Genomic DNA, 24,461 nt, shown 5'->3' on the forward strand with positions numbered 1-24,461 from the left:
CAAGCATTTACATTCAACATAAACATTTTATTATTAATTCAGAATGTCTTAAATTTTCAAAATTCTACATTAATATCTTCTAATGGGTATTGTGGTCGGCATGAAGATCAACAAAGCAGTACTGTATTGTTGTGTTTATGTTACAGACCCCGAAGGCGTGTGCCAAGTTCGAGGTGAGAGAGGCGAGGGTGGAGGAGGGCAATTATGTAGGCATCATCTCCCTCAAGGCACTCCTTGACTACGAGACAGAGAGGCAGTACACCATGGTGGTAAGATCACACAGCTCATTCTTCAGGAGTAAGGAAGACTTGGCTTAAAACATGTAACAGATCATTTACCAGTTGATTGATAGACTTTAATTAAGATGAAATCTGGTCATATAGCTTAGTATGTGTGTTTTGCTATATTGAATTTTAATCAAATAAGAAAAGTAAATTAATTATGAATTTCCGCATCCTTAATGGTATATTTCAGAGAAGAGGTAATGTGGTCACATATTTAAATAAGTGCATGTTATTAAAAATGAACCATAATAATTCAAGCATCTTATACATCCTCACTTCTTTTATCTCCCCTCAGGTGAAGGCGTCAGATGGAGGGTCAGAGAAGCGTCTCACTTCCACAGCGACGGTGGTGATCGAGGTGAAAGATGTGCAAGACCAACCGCCCATCTTCCTTAACGCCCCCTTCAGCGCCACTGTTAGGGAGGCTAGCCCGGCTGTAAGTACACAATATCCTCATCGTCCTTCAAGGTCTTGATGTAAATGTGATATGAGCTTAAATTTATGAATCTTTCTTCATTAATTTTTCTAACTTCAGTGTTCATGGTAGTGTATGTCACTAGAATTTAGGGTGAGCCATCATTTATGGTGTCAGAGAATACAGAAATAAAAATTCCAATCATAGTTTTGAAGTAAAAAAATACACAGCTTTATTTTATAGTAGTGTTCAGTTGTAGAGATGTTTTATACTTTGAGAGTCTTATTGGTGTCAGGATGTTTTGTCTTCTAATGTAATGTAGATGAAGAGAAGTGTGCAATTTATATATTTTGAAACATTTTAGGTTAGTAATACTGTCCTGCATATACAGTACAGTATTATCATTAATGACCTTGAATTTTTTTTTCATTACCCTGTAATTGCAAAAGCATATAATAAAATAAATCAAATTGTTGTAAGAGAGACCACTGAGTAACCTTCCCTTCTGTGTCCAGGGAACATCAGTGCTGGAGGTCCATGCCCGAGATGGTGACCTTGGGGAGCCGCGCCCTCTCACCCTTTCTCTGCAGGGTGACGACTCTGGCTACTTCACCCTCACTGATGTGCGTGCTCTCCAAGACGGCTCCCTTGGTGCCACTCTCTCCACTTCTGAGGTCACCCTTGACCGGGAAGACCCTCTCATCCTCAACAATGGAGGTCTCTATACATTCAGTATTCGGGTAAGGTTATGTATTTGGATACCAGTATTTATTTATGGCTCTTTATTATTACAGGGGTATTATTATTATTTGTGTATTACAGGTATTATTATTTATAATTGTTAAAAAAATTTACTATTATTATTATTTCTTTTATTATAATTGTTATTTATTTTTTGTTTTTTTTATTAATTTTATTACTATTATTATTATTAATATTATCATCATAATAATAATTATTATTATTTTATTATATTTTCGCCCCCCAGGCCTTGATGTGGGTCATTAAAAATGACCTGTGCACAGGTGGGCTAATACCCCATAAAAAAATAAAAAACATTTACAAAAAACATATTTGTACCATGCAAAACTAGTTGCACTTCCCTGTGACAAATGGGATACAACATACTGTATAAGTGATTTGATACATCATGTCTTTTGAATTTTCCCATTTGATGGTATGTATTAAGTTAGTTTTGTTAAAAAAGTTATTCCCAGTTGTGTTGAAGATGTGACAAAAGTTTGTTTTGCCACAGGCTCAGGAGAAGGATGGAGAGGCAGCGGTGTCACAGGTAACGGTGGTGGTGACGGACGTTGACGACCAACGACCAATCTTCAGCCAAGATGAGATCTCTGTTACTGTCCCAGAAGATATTGGTCAGTACTGTACTGTATATTTTATCATGTGAAAGTTAGTTTAAATTGGCTTAGCTTGGAGGTGTTTATATGAAATTCTAACGTAAGGAAGGAAAGCTTTCTTTAGAAGAACATTCTGTATTAACTTAACCTTTTCATCGCGTGTCACGCACTTGCCATTTTATTCTGACTACCGCCAGACGATTTTATTCAGCTTAGGGTAACCTCCCGCTGTGAAAGGGTTAAAGATGATTTTGAGCTATAGTATTGGAAATTACAAATTAATCACTAGATTATAATGGAAGTTCAGCCTTATCATCATGTGCAGTTTCAATGAGATGTAATTTACTGGAATATATAATATACATGGTACTGTACTTTCACCACTTGTGGAGGATTCACAACTTTTCCAGAAACTAAAGCAGACATACAGTACTGTACTGTACAGTATAGTCTCCATTTATGCAGTCAATTGAACCCGTGGAGGTCCGCATAAAATGAGAAACGAGTAAATGAAATAACAGAACATATGGGATTAATTGAAATAGAGACTGGGCCGACCCCCAAACTCCACTTTTTCCGACACAATACGTACGTTGTAGTAAAAATAGTATCTTAATTTTATGATGGTATGCACACACACATAATATAGAAGAGAAATATCAATAAGAGATTAATATACTGCACCAGGTAAAAAAAATCAAGGTTTAACACTTACATTAGTAGAAGAGATGGGTCGGCATACGAGGATGGGGGCTGGTTCCGAGGCAGAGAGCAGATTAGTGGCCCTCAGGTGAATCACTATCACTATCCACCACAGATATCAGGGCCTCCCTGACAAACCCCTCAAAGTCACCATTACTGTCACTGACTTGGGCTGGCTGTGGTGAATTGCGAGCGAAGAAGTCGGTGATGTTACGCTGACGGCTAGTGTTGATGTGTTCGTGATACATCTTGATGTACTGCTCCATACTTTGGTCTAGAAGGTTATTGAAGACTTCATACTGGTGATTGACATGGTCTTTGGAAAGGATGAGCTTCAGTTTCTCGGCAAACTCGATGGCATCCTTTACATCACCATATGTTAACTTCTGTTCTTCTCGGGCTGCCGCACCACCTGCCTCCTCACTGACGTCATCGTCTTCCAACATCTAGTCGGCAGTCACCTCAGGATCCCTGATCACCTCCATGATGTCGTCGTTGTTGGTCTCTGAGAATCCTGCAGCTGTAACACTGTGCAGCTTCTCTTGCAAGGTCCACTGCAACAGACTGAACCTCACCAGTCACAGGTTGCCTCTGCCTCCCACCTGAGATACCTTGCAACACATGCTGCCACGCGTGACGAATCGATGCCACAGACAGCTGCCCCCATGCCTCCACCAAGAAATCAACAGCTTTCTTTACGTTGAATTTCTTCCAAAACTGTTTGACGCGAACTTTTTGCTCCGCCAACTCTTCTTCTTGACCCTCATCCTCGCTCTCGCTATCGGTGTCACTAAGGTTCTGCAATTCATCCTTGGTGTTGGTCAAGTCATTAAGGAGCCGAAACTCTTGATCCATGGGCTGGATTAATGACGTAGTGTTAGGAGGAAGGAAGACCACTTTTATGTTGGGGTGACGATCCAACAGTAGGGGTGAGTGTCCTGGTGTGTTGTCAAGGAGCAACAAAATGTTGAATGGAACATTATGTTGCTCGCAGAATTTCTTCACGTGTAAATCGAGACTATACTGTATTGTGGTTCTCCCTTTAGCCAATGGGACACCGCTGCCGGGCCTAAACCTGGTGGTGACGGATGGGGACGTGGGGGAGAATGCCCGCTTCTCTCTGGCCCTGGAGGACATTTTTGGCTCCCAGGGTGTCTTCTCCATCTTCCCCGAAACAGCTGTTGGCAGGACTCCTGTCATCATCAAGGTCGCTGACTCCTCACGGCTTGACTACGAAAATTCTGATGCTTCAAATTTCCTCTTTAAAGGTTTAAATAAATTGTGTTTTAAATTTCTTTGTGGAATACAGTAAGTTTGGGTTATTCATTATACACGGACTTTACTCTTGTTAGAAATATTTTATACTTTATTACTGCATTAACAGTGTATGTACATTACATTGCATGGGGCTTAGAAGGAGGATCAGATATCAGTTGCTGGAGTAAATGTGCTAGTGTTCCTACATTAGTACTATAATGATGGATTACAGTGGTGGCGAGTGAACGAGGAGTACCAGTGTCAGCTGCTGTCGTCAACATCACTGTCACAGATGCTAACGACAACTCCCCTACCTTCCTCCACTCCTCCTACAGGTAGAGTCATCTCCTTTTCACTGGTCCTGGTTAATGGTCCTCATGATATAATTATTCTTATTTACAGTACAGAATCAGGAACACGTGACGTGACATAACCTTAGTGTCTTAATAAAAATACTATTCATACTCTTTTTTAAGTAAAGAACTGTAATGTTATAATTTAGCTGAAAATATACAATCCTGTGAATATTTTTAGTTATCATATCAGTTTCCTTTTACAAATGACTTTCATAGACAAACACCCATATTGATACTCCAGTTCATCTCTGATTTAGCTATTCATATCCGTGAGCAGGTTTGGTGTGAGCGAGGGTGTGGGCAGTGGGTTCCTCATCACCACCCTCCTTGCCAATGACTCAGACTCTGGTATCTTTGGACAACTCAGGTGAGAAACATTGATTTATTCCAAAATGTTGGGCAAGTTAAGAACAGGGTTATTTGATGATAAATATTAGTTGGAGGAGGTACTGTAGCTCAGAATGAATATTTTCACTGTACAGTACTGTACTACACTACAATAATCTGTGTATAAAAGTGTCATAATGACTTTACAGTTAAGTAGGGCATCATACAATTAAGTGTAGCAATATTGTCAGGGTGGCTACAAGTATATTTTAGAATATTTGTGGGAGTCGCTTGTTTAGAAGTAGAGTTTTCTTGGTATTGGAATATGAAATTCTTAATGCATGAGCTCCAGGATTATATAACCTTTATAGCTTATGTTCCCACCTACAGCTACAGTCTCAAAGGATTCGGAGCAGAGAAATTCCGAGTAAACAGCAGTACTGGCCAAATCTACGTTGCCAACTGTGGGATGGAGACGTGTCTAGACTATGAGCGGCAGAAGACCTTCTCCCTCACATACTCGGCCACTGACGGCGGAGGGAAGGTCACTTCTGTTAACATCTTTTTCAATGTGGAAGACGAGAATGACAATGCACCAGAGTTCTCTAAGAGAGAATACCGCAGGACAGTAGACGAGGGCGCTGCATCCTTTGACCCACCACTTTTTGTTAAGGTCACTATTGCTCTGTTGGTACTGTATAGTCAACATGAAGTTTAGATAAATATTTTGGTACAAAATCTGACTACTTTACCTGTATCTGTTAATTAAATTTTAAGCCATTTTTTAGCTCACCTACAGGAAGTGCAATAGAGCTCTTGTCATACCTTCAGTGTTGTAGTTTTGTTACCATAGTCTTCATTGTGAGTTGTAAACATTTGTCGTTGTAGGTGTAATTAAAGTTAATCTTATGCGCAGATGAGTTTCATTCTTCTCTGACAACTGCTGCTGATTTAAACTAAGATAAATAAATTAAACTGTAATTGGTGATGACGTTTCTGTTTTTTAAAAGAATGCTCCACTTTTGGTGTGGTATTCCTTTAGCAATTGCTAAAATAATTTAGGGACTCTTATACATTCAAACTATATTCTGAGGCTTACTGTACTGTATAATAAATATTTAACAACTGTTCCTTTAAGTCATCACATTCAGTGCACCTGGGAATTTATCATCTTAAGCTCTTGGTGAGAATGACTAACTTTTAGTGTTTTTCCAGGCGAAGGACATTGATGGAGAGATTCAGGGTGGGGGGAAGGTGTTCTACTCCCTGCAGGAGGGCAACACTGAGGACGAAGCATTCTTCATGGAGCCCATCAGTGGAGAAGTGTCCATCCAGCGACCCCTGACCTACCTTGACACCCCCACATCCACCTACACCCTCACTATCCGTGCTACTGATGCAGGTAAACGTCAGTAGTTCAAGACAATTGATAGGGGAATGATACAGTACATTCAAAATATTCATAAATTCAGAGTGTTATGCTGACACTTGATAGAATCTGGATTACATGTATTATAATATGTAAGAACAATATCCCACTGGAGAAGTCCCCCACTGTAGGAAATACCACAACCATATTAATAAAGTGAATATGAAGAGTTGCGAGCAGTAAGGGCAAGCTGATCAATTGTTGGAAAATCCATTTTCTATGGTTCCTTTTAGCTCAAACTGTGCTCTTTCATGTGCGACCGAGAAACACAGGATTCTTGCCCTTTTCCCCAGCAAATTATGATTTATAATTACGGTGCACTTTTCAGCATGCTACAGAATTCTAGCATAGCTGCATGGGCAAGCGTGCGAGCCAATTAGAGGCCGCCTTGTCCACTGGGTGGCCACTCATCCAATGGGAGAGGGTCTGATACTCACTCACAAGTCAGAACTGTTTCTCGCATGCAAAATCTGCATATACAGTGATGTTTGCTCCTGGAATTACCCATTTTATGGCATTATTAGTGCACACCACTAGTTCTTCAAGTAGTGATAGTGAGAAGAATGTGTCAGGATACTGTCATAAGTGTCAGAAACATGAAGAAAGCTAGAAGAGAGTTGTGGCAAAGCAGAAACAGAAAGCATATACTCCCGGTATGTGAGTTGCTTGGAGGTAAAGTGTTTGTGTTACACAAACTTTGAATTTGCATTTTTCTCAAAAACAAAAATTAATAAGCTCGTCCCTGCTGCTCGCAACGCCTCATATAATGTTACTGTGGCAGCTCACTTTTCATAGATTTTTTATACCAATTTACGTTATTTTGGATTTTGTTTGATAACTTTTTTATTGGACTTGTTGAAATTTATTTACAGTAAATGATATTTGACACTGGTTTTAGCATAAGTATTAACATATTTTGTGTGGAAAAGATCCCTTTGATAAATTTACACCAAATGTACACAAGCACGCTTCCATGCCATCCAACAGGTGAGCCACGGCGCCACACTGACGTGCGAGTGTTCGTCACAGTGGGGCGGGACACCAACAGACCTCCCAGATTCCGTCAGAGAGATTACCAGGCCCAGGTACTGGAGGATGCTCCCCCAGGTGAGTCGTCCTTATCATGCCACCTGTCGTGTCATCCCTGATTTTCATCAGGACCAAAGTTCTTAAAAGTGTGATCATTTTCTACCTGACTGTGGGTAGAGTCTGAGTACAGATTCAATGCTACTGTGATTGTCAACATTCTGTCAAAATTGAAATTGATCATTTATAGATACAGTACATTCTTACACATCCATATAGGGGGAAATATTGCATAATGTACAAATATCTGGTAAGTTTGAGTCCAGATACAATATTTTTTCATGTTTTTTTGTGAATTAATTGCAGCATAAAACCTTAGCCAGTTTTATCAGTATTGTACCATCCTATCTTATTTCTCACTCTCATGGGTGTGCAAGGGGGGGGGGGGGCTGGGCTGCAGCCCCCATAAAACTCTGAAAAGACAAAAAATTCGGGTAATAGCATATCAATGATTCGGGCAAGCACTGCAAGCAACATGGCTACCCTAATATTATTCATATTTGAAAATTTGTACTTTCCATTCAGTGTCTCAGAGTTTATGAGCTGAGAGCCCTCCAGGGGCTATTCCGAGTTATTGTGTGTGTTCGTATGTCAGACATTAGCAGGACAGAACAGGTTTTGCTATGTTTGAGGTATGTATTTCAAGGGAAAGCCTTTGCTGGGTTCTATCCAACTGTGTGTACTAAAGGTGAAGCCCCATATGAGTTAGTGAAAAGTGCTATCAGAAAACTTAATTTGGAGTTGAAGAACATTGTTGTGAAGTGTTTTGATGAAGTTTCAAATATGAGAGGTGAAAGAAAAGAATTAGCTGCACAGATGAAGGAATGCTCTCCACTTGGTATTCATGTGCATTGCTATGGTCATCCCATGAACCTGGCAATCCAGGATATAATGGCAAATATTGAACCTCTCCAAAATGCACTTGGAACAATACAGAGTCTGTATAATTTTTTTGAGTCGAGTTCCAAGTGCCATGCATTTTTTAAAGACATTGAGGTGAAGGATAATGACATCAACCTCACATTGAAATCGTTATGTGCAACTAGTTGGTTGTGTCACTGGGCATCTGTGAGAGCTGTCACTGATCAAATGCCTAAAGTCATCAGGGGTCTTGTTACCTTATCAGATAATTGCAACCCAAAAATCTATGCAAATGTAAATGCTCTACTACATGCAGTATGTGGCTATGAATTTGTATTTGGTGTAACATAACTAAATCATCTTACAAAATTGGTGTTGCTCGGGTGTTGAAGTGATGAAAGTTTCCAGCAACTGTGGTCCACTGCTCAAATGATGTCTTCTACCATCAAGAAAGAAATAGATGGCACAAAGTTTTCTTTCCGTGATGTGAAACCACAAAGAACCAAGTCTTCACGGTGCCTGCAAGCACTCCTCGGAGAGTCATTGGATGCTCCCGAAGTTCAAACGGCCGAGGAATACTACAGTGTCATGATTTATTTTCGAAGCCTTGACAAGTTATTGGGGAGATGGGTCTTGGTTTGAAAGTACAGTAATGACCAGGTTCTGTGGGCTCTTAGTGATTTCATATTAAGCTCTTCACCTTCCCCATCTAGCCTTGATATTATCTGCACATTCTACTCACTAGACAAAGAAATACTTGTGACTGAAATACAATACAGTATACTGTATAATAGTTTTCTGCTTGAAAACCCATTGGAATTAAACTTATTAAATGCTACTACATGTACCATTGTAGAATTTATGTACCAAAAAGAATTTAATGACTTCATGCCACAGCTGTACAGAACTTCTACAATTCCAGCCACATCATGTACACCAGAGAGATCATTCAGTGCACTACGTCATATGAAAGCATACCTCCACACAACCATGAGAGAGCAACGTCTAGTAATATCACTATTTTGAACATTGATTGTGCCTATACCACAAAAGTACAGCTCCTCCCCGACTTACGACCTACTCGACTTACGACCACCCGCACTTACGATCTGCCTCAGTCGTACCAAAATTTTGTCAAATTACGTATTTTCGAGTCCAAACATCAGTGATTGCACTGTGTACTGACAAAATTTTTGTTAATAATTCCCTTTAAAATGGCTGGCAAGCTTAAAAGTGAGAATTTTGTGGTACTGGGAAGAAAAAGAGACACCCATTTTAGATTTTCTACGTATTATTTAAACATTTTCGACTTACGACCATTTCGACTTACGGCCTGGATTTGGGTCCCTAACCCCGTCGTAAGTCGGGGAGGAGCTGTAATTGAAAATAACATGAACAGGATTATTGGTATTCCCCGTACTGTATTTGGCAGAAAGAAGAATAGGTCATCACACTTCTTTTAAGTAATGTTTACTATCGCATGTAAATAATTGTGGGTATATTTTTTATTTAAATTTTTATTTTTATCCTCTTCGCCACTGATAGGCTCGTTAGCCGCATGGGCGGTTGATCACATCTCTGTTACTCACTGTTGGCAAGTACTCGGCATGCACTGGCTCTTGAATATATCTGAACCTGCTCCAGTGTTGGTCAAGTAAGGTCGTGAAAGAACCCACACTCGGGGCCGTCACAACACTCTGTGACAGATTGTAAAAAACAGATTGTAAAAGTTTGCCCTCAGAGTTTTCTGGACTTGTGGCTTCTTCAACCTTGAGCTGTGACCCCTTGTGGGGTGGGCGTCCACCAGCTACAGGTATGGACATTCGACTGAATAGTGCCCTCTGAGATATTAATACACTTCAGTTAGGTCCCCCCTTGCCTGTCTGTAGCATAAAGCTAGGCTGTTGCAAGTGCTCCAATCTCTCTGGATCACTGAGGTGCCATAGTGCAGGCACCAGTCTGGTGGCCATCCTTTGGACATTTTCAATCAGTTGACAGTCTTTAGCATATCTCGGGGACCAGATGGGGTGACAGTACTCCAGACGGGGAAGCACCTCACTATTGAAGAGCGTCAAGAAGGATGGACCATCTAGGTATCTGAATGACCTTCTTATAAGACCTACTAGTTTAGTTGCTTGATTCACTTTCTTCTCACAAGAAGAATTGATTCAGTTTTCTTGTTCAATAAGGTTGTCAGTAAAAAATTATGGATATTTCACCTATCTACAGTAATTATTCTCAGAAAAGAATGTAACTGACAATATATTGATATACTAGTGCATTTTGATAAAAAAAAGTAGAGGACTTAAATTTTAGATATAAAATTCTGGCAGCAGAGTCTTTATTTGGGTAGGGGACTGCACCCCCCCCCCCCACTCAAATAAAATCTACCCATGCACCCTTGCGTCACTCTGTAATTTATTCCTATTACTCGCTATATTATCATTTTGCCACACTTGAACATAAGCTTCATCCTATTCATTACATTGGTTGTTTTATCCTCTTATTGTCCTCTTAAGGCTCGAAAGTGGTACAAGTGTCAGCTAGCGACCCTGACGGCCCTGATGAAGCCCTGATGTACATGTTGACAGCAGGCGCCAGAGACAACTTCATCATGAATGCCACCACAGGCGAGATCATTGTTGCCCAGGGGGCCAGCCTCGACCGTGACATCACCCCTAAGTACCAGGTCAGTTTCCATTTCAAGATTCTAAAATCTGAACTATCATATAAGATGCTGCCTGGCCATGTTAACAGGCCATCAGACTATTTTGTTGAATTACCTTTAGTCTACTGTGAAAGGAAAAACTATCAGTATTACTAGTCCTTGTTGCTAGTGAGACACAAACATAGGTCAACTTAATGTTTGAAGTTTGGTTGAATAACTGATGAACTTTACTTTAGATCAATGTACTCAGAACAGGTATTTGTGTGGCAAATGTTGAAATAAAGTATGTCACACATACAAGCTTAGGTGATTCAGTTTTTTCTGCATTCATTACCTCTCAGTGAATTTAATGTGATATAAGATTTAAGAAGATTTTTGCATATTAGTCTACTCAGTAACATTGCCTGTGCCCTGTGTAGGATCCCTTCATTGTTCCTGAAATTTTGTCTTTGCCTATTTTGATATTGATACTATACAAAAAAATTATCAGAAAACACACTCTTTCTTTGAACGTACATACTGTATACTGGTACAGCTAAACCCCGACTTACAACGGGGTTCGGGACCCAAATCCAGGTCGTAAGTCCGACATAGATAAAAAAAATAAAAAAATAAAAAATTTATTTATTTATTTTTTTAAATAAAAAATCTACAATGAAATACAGTACAGTAAAAGTAATAAATATTGAGGAATGGATACAGTACAGTGAAAGTAATAAATAATGAGGAATGGATACAGTGTGACAGCACTTACCTTTTATGTAGTCAGCTGAATGCACATGGGGCTCCCATAATTTTCTAATTATACATGGAGACTACATTAACTGGAAACGTTTCGGTATAGAAAATGTGTGTGTCATTTGGGGAAAAAAAAAAAAAAAATGGTCACAACTGCGGCGGTCGTAAGTCCCGACAGTCGTAAGTCGAAGCAGTTGTAAGTCGGGACCTAGCTGTACTTGGAAAATAAATAAGTGCATACATTAATAAATACTGAGTACTGTACTGTATAGATATTACAGTACTGTATTAGAACCTGAACTTGCACTGCTGTTTCTGAATTAGTAATACGGTGATCCCTCGGTTAACAAGCGCCTCGGTTAACGAAATTTTGGTTAACTAATTACCTTCCATAAGATTCTTCACTTCGGTTAACGAAAAAATTTCGGTTAACGAATTCCTTACGAATTTTTCCCAACATGTTTTCACCTGCTTTTGCTTGCTCACCAGCAGTAGTATTAGTCTGCCAATACAGTAATCAGTTTTAGGGCTTAAATTCCTTACCATTTTAGTAAATATCAAGAAGGTTGTACTATTCAATAATTTTAAAAGTTTTATATTAAATTTTTTAGTCATTTTAACAATTATTGAACATAATTGAAGTACAGGAAACTAGTTTTTTGCGCTCCCAACAGCCACCCAACACACCAAGCTTGGCGTCAGTTTGCTTACCGGTTCAGAGGAAGGAACATCTTGTTTGAGACTCTTCAACATAAACGCTTTTTATTGCGGCATTAACATACCGAGGTTAAAAGCTAAGCGTCGCATTCTGGGTTATATCACAAAAACTGTTTTTTAGAAAAAAATGGCTTTTCTGTGTTTCCAGTCAAATTATTGGTCATTTTGAAATATATTTTACATATATAGCACAGTGCAGTGTTGATTTAATGAAAATTATCTTGAATTACACCAAGAGAACTAAAATTTTATGGGTGAAATGGCAGCATGGGGTGACTTCTCTTCCACCCCAATGCCTTCTCTTCTCCCTTCTCCTCCACCCCGATTCTAATTCCCATCATCATCATCATCATCAACCAGGAGCCTTCTACATGCACACCTCAAAGTAAGTGTACTTTACTGCATTTATTTTTCGTTTGTACAGTATGTAATTTTCGGTGAGCCAGAACCAATTACCCAAAAATCCATTGAAACAATGGTTTCTGTTAATGAATTTTTTGGTTAACGAGCAACCTTCTGGAACGAATTGTGCTCGTTAACCGAGGGACCACTGTACAGTACCATCAAATTTTAATATTTTTATCATAATTTAATGCTGTGTGTTGTGTACAGTTGGTGGTGGCGGCGGTGGACAGCGGGTCACAGACACGTCAGACAGCCACTACCACAGTCGCAGTCTCCCTTATTGATGTCAACAATAAGTCACCCAAGTTTAACCAAGTAAGTTTATTCAAGAGCTTTTCCTTGTATTTTATAGAGCTGTTATATTTTGGGGTGTTGAATTTTATCACTTTAATGAAGTGTATCATTAATATAGGTTTTCTAGTGCTTCACTGTGCAATAGTTGATACTTGACAAATAGAATATTTTTATTTCTTGTATATAATATAGTACTGTACATGGTATTAGTAATTTGTGTCACCATGTTGAGTTGAATTCATTATACAGTAATATTGAAAACCTTTATCTATGGAAAAAAGTAGTAGGCATATTGTATTTATTTATTATCATTGTGCTATGTAATCTTGAACATATATTGTACAGTAAGTCCTCGTTTAACGTCGTGGTTCCGTTCCTGAAAACCGCAACGCGATGTTAACGGAATCAATTTTCCCCATAAAATATAGATAAAATACAGGAGTTATGTTCCCCAGCCTCCCTTTGCCCCATGAAATACTGTACATTAAATATACAGGTGCTCCTCTACTTAAGAATGTTCAACTTACAAACTTTCAGAGATACAAACATCATCACTGAGGGGGGGTCACCTGCCAGAACAGGTGTTTAATGTGGATGAGACTGGATTATTTTGAAGAAAATTCCAGATAGAACAAACAGTACCTAAGAGGAGAAGAGTGAGCCAGGCTTTAAGGCTGTATTAAAGGGTATAGCTGTACTAAATATCCATAATCTTTTCATTTTTTACAATATGTTTGGTATCTACAAGAGTAAAGTTGGACTTACAAACAATTGGACTTACAAACAAGCCTCAGGAACATAACTCGTTCGTAAGTAGAGGAGCACCTGTACAGAAATTCAATGGCATTTTTATTAGAAAATAATATATACAGGTAGTTCTGCTATAACGCGATAATTGTGTTCTTGTAAAATATCGTGTTTTAGAAAATCGCGTAATAGAAATAACAGGGCTTATGGAGAAAATAGGGTTAAGTGCAGATTACTCGAAATCGAAAAAATTTAGTAGTTAGCCTAACACAAAGGATAGCACAGTCTAAATAAATGTTACATTCATATCTAATAATGAAATCATACAGTAAATGTAACACTTTACCTTGAAAAAATATGAATGTAACTTGATGGGGGAGAAGGGTGATTTTGAGGTTGATAACATCGAGCTTCTTTTCAAGTGTTATATCCTTTCTTTTACGATCATCACCGGGAATTCTATCACCAGAACACTTCTTGGAGATATTCTTCTTTACCATATTCACAATTAATACCACAAAATTGGAGAAATAGTAAGCAAAAATCGCGTTATAGCAAACATGCGTTCGCGTTATAGCAAACAAGCGTTCGCGTTATACAAATATCGTTCCTAATTCATAAATCGCGTTAGAGCAAATTCGCGTTATCAAAACACGCGTTATAGCAGAACTCACTGTATATATATATATATATATATATATATATATATATATATATATATATATATATATATATATATATATATATATATATATATATATATATATATATATATATATATATATATATATATATATATATATATATATATATATATATATATATATATATATATATATATATACAGTACTCCCTCTTTATCGACGGATTTTTTATCGACGGTTTCGATTATCGACGGATTATTTAGCCGGATTTTTATTTTGAACTGTGCTTGATATAATACATTCACGGAAATGTAATATTTTTGCTAAAATGACATATGTATTACAGTGGAAAGTGGGATCAAATCGTGACGAAAACAATGACTTGCGCTTTCTTTCGTTCAAAAGATGTTACCGTAATCACTTTTCGAATGGTTTAGTTAAAAAACTGTTGTATTGTATTACAATAATATCCTAATTGACTTGAATAAATATTACGATACCATATTTCTGAATATTTTCATTAAAATCCATCAAAATCATTTTCCTTGTCATCGTCTGCAGCACCAAACAGCTTCTCCCAGTCCTCTCCTTGAACAGGGCTAGAGGCTACGTGTTTTTCGAATCGTTTTCAGTTAAAAAATTATTACATCACATGTATATTTTACCTAAACTGCGCCTGAATGAATATATTCTCGGAAATAAATAGTAGTTTTGCTGAAACGTGACGTATTTCAATGTAAAATAGGATAAAATACATGACGAAAACAAAAGACTTTACCTAACCTTCCAATGTTCTTGAGATGTTACTCGTTTTTTTAATAGTTTTCGGTTAAAATTCTGTTATATTACAATGATATTCTATTCATACTGTGCTTGATATAATACATTCACGGAAATGTAATATTTTTGTTGAAATGACGTATGTATTACAGTGGAAAGTGGGATCAAATCGTGACGAAAACAATGACTTGCGCTTTCTTTCGTTCAAAAGATGTTACCGTAATCACTTTTCGAATGGTTTAGTTAAAAAACTGTTGTATTACAATAATATTCCCTCCTAATTGACTTGAATAAATACTTGAATGGAAATATACAATATTTTTGTTGAAACTACCCGCGTTTCAGTGTAAAGTGTTGTAATAATAAATGGTAAACAATTTGCCTTGGGCATCCGGATTTTTGGACTTTTACTGTACTGTACACTGTTTTGTTTACTGTAAGGACCGATGTTCACTTCAATAAATGAAATCGTAAGTTTGCTAGTATTTTTGTCCACTTATTATATTATTATTTATACACTATTATTTAAGGTTATGTGTAAAGGAAACGCATTAATGCTTAAAGGTACATTTATTCAACATATGCTAATAATAGTTAGAAAAATTACGTAACCATCACGGTATCGACGGTTTCTTTATCGACTGCCGTTTACAGAACGTAACCCCTGTCGATAAAGAGGGCAGTTGTATATATATATATATATATATATATATATATATATATATATATATATATATATATATATATATATATATATATATATATATATATATATATATATATATATATATATATATATATAATATAAATAATTTTGTATTGTACTCACTAATGGGTGGAGTGTGTGGTGGGTAGTGAGTGGAGGAGGAGGATGGCAGGAGCGGAGGAGGGTGGGAAGTCACTGAGACTCGGCGGGTGTCTCCTCCTCCCGCTCTGACTGGGGTTCCTCAGCTGCTGTTTGCTCCTCCTCGCTTGCAGGCTGTTGTGAAGATGCTGCTGCTACTGCCTTCTGGCGACGAAAAAAGTATCCAGCGTTGACTACTTAGTGCTCCTCTTCTTCTTCTCCTTGTAGATCTCATTGTAACAAGCAAGACTGTCATCAATGCTGCCTTGAATCTTTGAGCTACGTTCTCTATTTGGTTCGTCATCAATGAAGATTTGCATTCCTTGCTGGTTCATGTTGAACGCTTCTGCTATCCTCTTGGTAGTTAGCGTTCGTTGTGTTATTTCTTCGTAATCGTCGTCTTCAACGGGACTGTGTTCTGTTAGTTGTTGCAAATTCTCATTGGTGAGCTCTTCTGTATGGGATGCCAGGACTTGCTCAATATCCTCTGATTCCAGCTCATGAAAGCCTGCCTGTCTAGCCAAGCTGAGGATATCCCTATTCACAGCTGGGACCAAGTTCTTTGAATCCCGTAAAACTGTTGACACACTCGGGCCACAATTTATGCCACACACCATTCAGGCAACTTTCTGAAACTTCTTCCAATGCCTTGCCAATGTTGTCAATTGCATGAAGAATCTTTAAGTCCCGCCAATAATCTCGGATCGTAGGTTTATTTTCTCCATCAGTAGCCTTTAGCCATAAATAATATGCCTTGAATGCACTGATGATGCCTTGGTCCATAGGCTGCATCAGTGCTGTTGTGTTGGGAGGCAGGAAGACAACTCGAACATTGTCCCGTAAGTCATTGATATTGGGAGGATGAGCTGAAGCATTGTCAGTGACAAAAAGAATTTTGAAGTCTAGGTTCTCCTTGCTACAGTATTCCTTCATTGCAGGGATGGCGTACACGGTTAACCACTGGCTAAATATGACGTTGGTTATCCATGCCTTCTTATTTGCCTTGTAATGACAGGAAGGTGATCCTTAGAGTAACCTTTCAGGGCCCGTGGGATGGCAGCGCGAGAAATTAGCATAGGCTTTAGCTTGAAGTCGCCAGCAGCGTTCGCGCCAAGCAGCAGCATCAAACGGTCTTTTGCCGCTTTAAAACCTGGCGCTCTTTTCTCTTCCTTTGAGATATATGTTCTTTCTGGCATCCTCTTCCAAAAGAGACCAGCCTCATCCTCATTGAAGACTTGCTTCGCTGGGTAGCCTCCTTCCTCGATAATGTTTTTGAATTCAGGCGGGAATATCTCGGCAACAACCATATCTGAACTAGCAGCTCCACCAGTCTTCTTAATATTATAGAAGTTATAATGATGCTTAAAACGTTAAAACCATCCTTCACCTTCTTCTGCCTTTAAGTCTTCAAACAAGGATTTTGCTTTATGCTGGATAACCATAAGGCCCACAGGGGCATTGCGTTGATTCTGGTCCTCCATCCACACAGCCAGCATCTTTTCCATCTTTTCAATCACGGAACTTCGAGTACGACTTGTCTTTGTTGCACTCAGAGAACTACCACTTCCAGCACTAGCCTTAATCTTGTCTGTGTTGGTTTGGATAGTATGCACTGTTGTGGGGGTTAGACCAAGCGCACCAACAATGTCCACAACATGTTCCCCTTTTTCAAAACGGGTTAAAACCTCCATTTTCGTAGCAAGGGAAATGGTTTTATGTTGCTTCTTCACTACACTAGCATCAGTAGCACTTGATGGGCGCTTGGAAGCCAATTCGAATGGTTAGAGTACAGTTTTAGAGCAAAAACAGTTGAACACATAAGAGTGCTGTGGAAGCCTAACAAAGACTGGCGTCGCTTGGGTAAGCTGTGTGACATTCTGCGAGTGAGAGGTAACGCACCATGCTGATAGAGCGTAGCGCGGCAAGATGAGAGAGGGTGATGCGCCGTAAAAAGTAGTCCGTGACGACGCAAAAATGATGTTATATCGAGTCGTAGGCACGTTAACCGAATTATTGGTATCTAAAGAGTAGCGACGTTATAACGAAACAATGTTAAGGGGGGAAACGTTAAACAAAGACTTACTGTATTCTATTTCTTAAAACCGCATTAACAGTTTTGTTAATTTGTGGCAGATTGTTTCTTCTATTTTTAATTTGTTGTACCGAGTTACTGCACATGTAAAACCTTTAAGTTAGAATCACATGATTAGATGTTCAGCTTCATGTATTCTTGTTTTGCAGTTAGGTAAATACTGTACAGTACTGAGGAATTTCAAAAGAAATCAGGAAGTCCAGAACTTTTGTAAAGAGAAAATACTGATGAATCCACTTCTTATATATTTTGGTCATGATATAGACGGGCATCAAAGGTGGAATGATAAAAAAATAACAATACAGGCGACCCCAAGTCCGTAGATTTTTTTCGCGGATGACACCCTGGATGTGCCCAAGAATGTCTGTGGGTAGTTTTAAAGTTGCTGGCATTTTTGCGGCTGGGACAGAGAGCCATTCGTTCTAGAGACAGTAAGTTCCTTTACCTGTATTGTAAATATGTGTGTGTGTGTGTGTGTGTGTGTGTCTAGACACACATATATTTACAATACAGGTAAAAGAAATAATTGTCCTTAGGGCAAACACATACGGGAATATACATTTCTTTGTACACAAGTAAAAATGTCCCCCACCGCAAATTTGGGGGGACAGATATAATTTTTATTACAGGTAGGACATACTGAACTGTACTACTGGTAATACTGTACATCCATGTATGTTCTAACTGACATATGATTATTCTTACTTAACTTTTATTTCCCGAAACAGGAATCTTACGTACAGTACGTGAGTGAGCGGCTGCCGGTGGGGGAGAAGGTGGTGACGGTAAGGGCCACTGACATGGATTTGGGTGCCCAGCTTCTCTATGAGATCACTCAACCCTTTATGGCCAGGGACAAGACTGGCATTGCCCTCACCCCAAACTCCCCATATGACTACCTCTCCTCCTTCAGGTATGCCTCTGCTTGTATTGTAGGTTGGTAATGTCACTGTTGTTGAAGCATTTAATATACCGTATATATTACAGCTTATAAGTAAGTCGACCACTGAAGCTCCAGTTTTTGTGTTCTAAACTAGGGGTCGTCGTATACAACAGGTATAAAATGTGAACCTCTAAGTACACTCCACCACTAACATCAGATTTTCACTCTACTGTACCGGTAGGTCTCAGGCACTTAATTTCCAGCACTCACAACTAAGTTTTACCTAACTGTCGCATTTTTCCACACGAGTAACTTTTACTGAACTCAGCCTAAGGTCAGTGTTTACTCTAGTCATATTATGGGAGCCCCTACACATACCAACACCTTTCAAAACATTAAAATATCTTTTGGTGTTAACTGCGGTTTCTTACAAACAAAATGCAGTTACAGTATATTCATATCATGCTCCTGGATTTTTTAAACGTTAACACGAATGTACTGTACAGTTGTAAACAAGGAGACAGCTAGCTGGCCTGCAGCCGCTCGGCCAGTGTTGCCAACACTTGTTTGTGAATGTCACTAGATTCATCCCTAAAATTGCTACAAAGTTGCTAAATACATAAAAAAATCAGGAGAAATACCATTACTGTACATGTAAAGCATTATCTGAAAAGGTAATACTAATTGTTAACAATGACTTGGCTAAATGCCAAAAACTATTACAAGTGGCATTAAAGGTAGACAGTGAAAACAATGCTAAACTGGCAACTATGAGAACAACAGATGACTGACCTCTCTCTCTCTCTCTCTCTCTGCTTGTTCAGTAGTTCTCACATCTTACATTATTAGGCGTTTTCTTGAAGGGGAGGAGAAACACCATGCAGCAGCCGAGAACTTTAATGTGGAGATCCGTGCTACATGACTGACAGGCGGGAACTGCCTGCCACAGCTCATCTCTGCTACCAGGGGTTCCTGGGTAGCACCAACATAACAATAATACTAATCCTACATCTTACATTCATGTATTTATTTATTTACCGTACTGTATATGTACCGGGGATGGACGGACCTGCATGGGCTATGTACAAGGGGAAGGTAGTGGAGGCAAGTGCACCAGTACAGAACCAGGGGAGGAGGTGAGCGCCATGTAAACAATGTCATCTTTGACCACACCCCACAAAATACAATGTTCTGTATTTAGTAAACGAGGCAGCTGCTGAGATTAGGGGGAGGCCGGAATCACTACCAAGTTCAGAGATGTTACTGAGAAAATATTCTGGCTTGAAAGTCATATATGTACACTAATACTGACACATTCCTTGATAAGAGACAGGAGTTTGAAACAACTCAAAGTACATCAACCTGATATAGCAGGAGTCTTAGAACTGTTTTACAAGAACAGAAAAATCGACCCGGAGGAATGTGAATTCAATCTAGATGGATATGACTCATTTATATACCTTTCTCAAGCAACTTGCAAGAGGGGTGTGGTTATCTATGCTAGCCAAGAACTTAGAGCCAGCCAGGTGAGGGTACAGGGAGAGGATGTTTTTGAAGAATCAAAGTGGAGTAAAATTAAACTAAAGGGGAGAGACTTACTCATTGTTGGATGTATCTACAGATCCCCCAAACTGTAGCTTAATAAACCAAAAACGTAAGAGCCTTAATTGACAATGCAACAGTGCTCAACCCAATCCACCTCCTTGTCATGAGGGACTTCAACTATGTCGACATCAACTAGAGAAATGAAACCTTAATATTCCTGCTACCCTTTTTGTAAAAACTCCGTGAGATAATTTTCTATTCCAAAATGTTAAAGATCTGACTCATTACAGAGGGGAGAAAACTCCCAAACTACTGGATCTCATCATAACCAATGAGGAGGGAATGGTGGCTAAGCTGGAACACTTAGCCCCCATCGGCACCAGTCACCACGTAACGTTGTCTGTCAAATTTAACTGTTACTTGGTTCATGACAAAACCAGGCCAAGGTTCAAATATTACAATACTAATTATGACAGGATGGGGGAGGAGATGAGAGGTATTCACTGGCCTGACTCACTAATATATATAAGAACACAGACACTACGCTGAATATCATAACCAGTAAAGTGAATCATTTGATCGCTAAGACCAAACCCAGTGCCTCTAGCAATACAAGGAGACCATTACACATGAACCATACAGCAGTTGACAAAGTTAAGAAGAAAGCTCAGTTTTGAGATGTGGGTTAGGACAAATGATGAGCAGGACAGGAGGATGTATGCCAGATTCATGAACTAAACAAAGTCAGAGTGTAGAAGGGCTGAAAAAGAGTTCCAGAGGCGGATTGCAAGCAAGGTCAAGTCAAACCCAAAGGCATTTTATCACTACACAGAGTCGCAATTAAAAATGCAAGTAATCGTATCAGACCTGAGGCTTGAAGACGGTAGTTATGCAGATTCTGCCCATGACAAGGCGGAGGCATTTAGCAAATTCTTTTCCTTGGTGTTCACAAGAGGGGATGCGAACAATCTTCCTGCGTTTGAGACCAGACGGTTTGACACAGTATTGACCCACTTTGTGTTCTCAGAAAAGGGTACAAGATATAATATGTCAAAGCTAAAGGTTCATAAGAGTCCTGGCCTTGACATGGTGCATCCCAGAGTGTTAAGAGAGTTGTGCAACGAGCTTACTGAGCTCTGAAGATCCTTTTTTGTAGATGCCTTGATAAGCAAAAGGTCCCCAGTGATTGGAAAATGGCTTATGTGAGTCCTATATTCAAGAATGGCGAGTCACTCCACGAATAATTATACTGTACTGTAGATCAATGAGCTTGACCAGCATAGTATGTAAAGTACTTGAAGCCTTATAAGAGATGCGATGATGGAACATCTACTATGAAACAACCATGTAAAGGACTGCCAACACTGTTTTATGATGGGGCGCTCCTGCTTAACACAATTACTCAAGGTACTAGATGTTTGGACCCAAATTCTGAAACAGGGCGACAATATTGACAATTTATACTTAGATTTTGCAAGGCTTTCTTCAGTGTATCCCATGAAAGGCTGAGAATTAAACTGGAAGGGTATGTGATTCAGGGAAGTGTCTTAGAGTGGATCGGAGACTTTCTGCGTGATCGCAAGTAGTGTGTGCTGATAAATGGTATGAAATCGTCATATGTACCCGTGAAAGCGGGGTACCACAGGGCAGAGTATTTGGCCAATTGTTGTTTGTTTCATAAATAACATTTCAGAAGCTACACACTCCTCCATACATATGTTTGCAGATGATATCAAGTTATTCAGGGAAATTAATAACCAAACAGACTGCGAAGAGATGCATAAAAATTTCTATGAGCTTCAAGAGTCATCGACAAAATGGCTGCTAAGATTCAATGTCACGAAGTGTAAGAGGATACACCTGGGTCATACTAATGGTAAGGAGGCGTATCATAAATCCCAACAGGACGAATATACTGCATTAATAGAGATGGAATGCAAAAAGGACCTAAACTAGTAGGTCTTATGAAAAGGTCGTTCAGATATCTAGACTGTCTGTCCCTCGTAACGATCTTCAAGACTGAGGTGCTCCCCTTCCCGGGGTACTGTCACCCAGTCTGGTCCCCGCTAGGGACTGTCATCTGATTGAAAATGTCCAAAGGAGGACCACCAGACTAGTGCCTGCACTTCGGCACCTCAGTTATCCAAAGAGATTAGAGTGCCTGCAGCTGCCTAGCTTATACTACAGACAGTAGAGGGGTGACCTTATTGAGGTATATAAACATCTCAAAGGGCACTACTCAGTCGAGTGTCCATGCAAGGGGTCACAGGTCAGGGTTGAAGAAATCACAAGTCCAGAAAACTGTGAGGGCAAACTTTTTCAGACTCAGAATTGTGAACTTTTGGAACAACCTGCCAGAGAGTGTTGTGACGGCACCGAGTGTGAGCTGTTTCAAGATCAGACTTAATGAACACTGGAGTAGGTTCAGATACATTTGGGAGCCAGTCCATGCCCAGTACTTGCCAACAGTGTGTAACAGAGACGTGACCGACCACCCAAGCAGCTAACTAGCAGATCAGTGGCAAAGAGGATAAAAGTAAAAGTAATTACTACTATTATTATTAATATTATTATTATTATTATTATTATTATTATTATTATTATTATTATTATTATTATTATTATTATTATTATTATTATTATTTATATGTATAGTACTGTATACATTATATTTTTCTAGTTATAAATAAAATAATATTTTAATCATTTACCAGTACAGTACCAGAGGATGTAGACTTCGTTCACTTGTTGCCACATACTGCCAACAGTGTACTATCAAAACAAAACATGGGAGAACTGTTAAAAAGTAAATGTTGGCAAGTTTAGCTGACACTGAGGACATAGCTTTCAAATCACAGTTTAGGGGGTCGACTTACCTGCCAGGTATAGGTCTAGATCAACAATTTTAGTTGAAATAATTAAGGTCGTCTTATATGTCTGGTCGGGTAAATTTGTACTAAACAGCTATTTCTGTCAATTTAAATCAAGTCTCAATGAGTAAATTATAAGTGCAGGCATCCCCGGGTTACTGAAAGGTTCTGTTCCTGAAAATCTTTCTGTAACGCGAAAATCCGTAACGCGAAACAAATTTTCCCATATACAGTACTGTACTTCCATTATAAAAGTTGAGATGCATTCCTATGGAAATTTTTTATGATCCAAAAATGTGACACAAACTCAAATATGTATGTAAGAAAGTAAACCCTTGATAACTCGGCATAAATGGGGCTTTGGCCTTGCGGAGTTATCCCAAATTCCGACTTATCGAGGCACTTCCCCCTCCTACAAAAATACAACGATAAAAAATTATCGACCCATATATGTGTATAGTATAGTCTCGGTTTACGCGGGTTTTTTATACGCGGTTGGTCATTTACGCGGCACCTGTCCATACTCGCCAATTATTAGTTACGCGGTACATTCCTGAATTTACGCGGGAAGCGCCACTGACAAGCTGAGTGCTAGGTCGCTCTTACGTCACCGCCAGATGACGTTTCGGACTGTGATTGGGCCACGCATCCCCTCCGCTGCGAACTGTGATTGGTCTATTTAACCTTGCTTGCCCAGTCAACAAAACATTACCGAGTTCTTCACCCGCCACCCACCACAGCCAGCCCAAGTCAGTGATAGTGAGGATATGGACTTTGAGGGGTTTGACAAGGAGGCCCTGCTAGCCTCTGTGGTGGATAGTGATACAGGTGATACAGGTGATACAGGCGAGGGCCAATAATCTGCCCTCTGCCTCGGAACCAATCCCCCATCCCCGTGTGCCCAGCCATCTCTTCTACTAACGTAAGTGTTAAAAAACCTAATATTATCGATATTTCTCTTAAATATTAATTGTGTGTGCATACCATCATAAATTTAAGATGTTATTTTTACTACAACGTACGTATTGTGTCGGAAAAAGGATAGTCTGGCAGTCGGCCCAGTCTCTATTTCAATTAATCCCATATGTTCTGTTATTTCGTTTACGCGTTTCGCATTATACGCGGACCTCCGTGGGTTTAATTGACCGCGTAAAACGAG

General features: G+C 39.2%; 1 protein-coding gene across 1 annotated transcript in view; it reads left to right on the forward strand.

The window, feature by feature from the left end:
- The window catches only part of LOC121863713 (cadherin-23-like), a 90,469-nt gene that overhangs the window by 32,947 nt on the left and 33,061 nt on the right, over positions 1-24,461 (forward strand). Inside the window, exons 5-17 of the mRNA XM_042362454.1 lie at positions 147-269; positions 580-720; positions 1,215-1,439; positions 1,955-2,075; positions 3,806-4,027; positions 4,249-4,351; positions 4,650-4,739; positions 5,090-5,372; positions 5,915-6,101; positions 7,116-7,235; positions 10,595-10,764; positions 12,811-12,918; positions 18,733-18,917. Coding sequence (XP_042218388.1) covers positions 147-269; positions 580-720; positions 1,215-1,439; positions 1,955-2,075; positions 3,806-4,027; positions 4,249-4,351; positions 4,650-4,739; positions 5,090-5,372; positions 5,915-6,101; positions 7,116-7,235; positions 10,595-10,764; positions 12,811-12,918; positions 18,733-18,917 — 2,078 coding nt within the window. The remainder of the gene's footprint in view (positions 1-146; positions 270-579; positions 721-1,214; positions 1,440-1,954; positions 2,076-3,805; positions 4,028-4,248; positions 4,352-4,649; positions 4,740-5,089; positions 5,373-5,914; positions 6,102-7,115; positions 7,236-10,594; positions 10,765-12,810; positions 12,919-18,732; positions 18,918-24,461) is intronic.

Source organism: Homarus americanus, unplaced genomic scaffold (assembly GCF_018991925.1).
Source record: "Homarus americanus isolate GMGI-L3 unplaced genomic scaffold, GMGI_Hamer_2.0 scaffold48354, whole genome shotgun sequence".
Classification (NCBI taxonomy): domain Eukaryota; kingdom Metazoa; phylum Arthropoda; class Malacostraca; order Decapoda; family Nephropidae; genus Homarus; species Homarus americanus.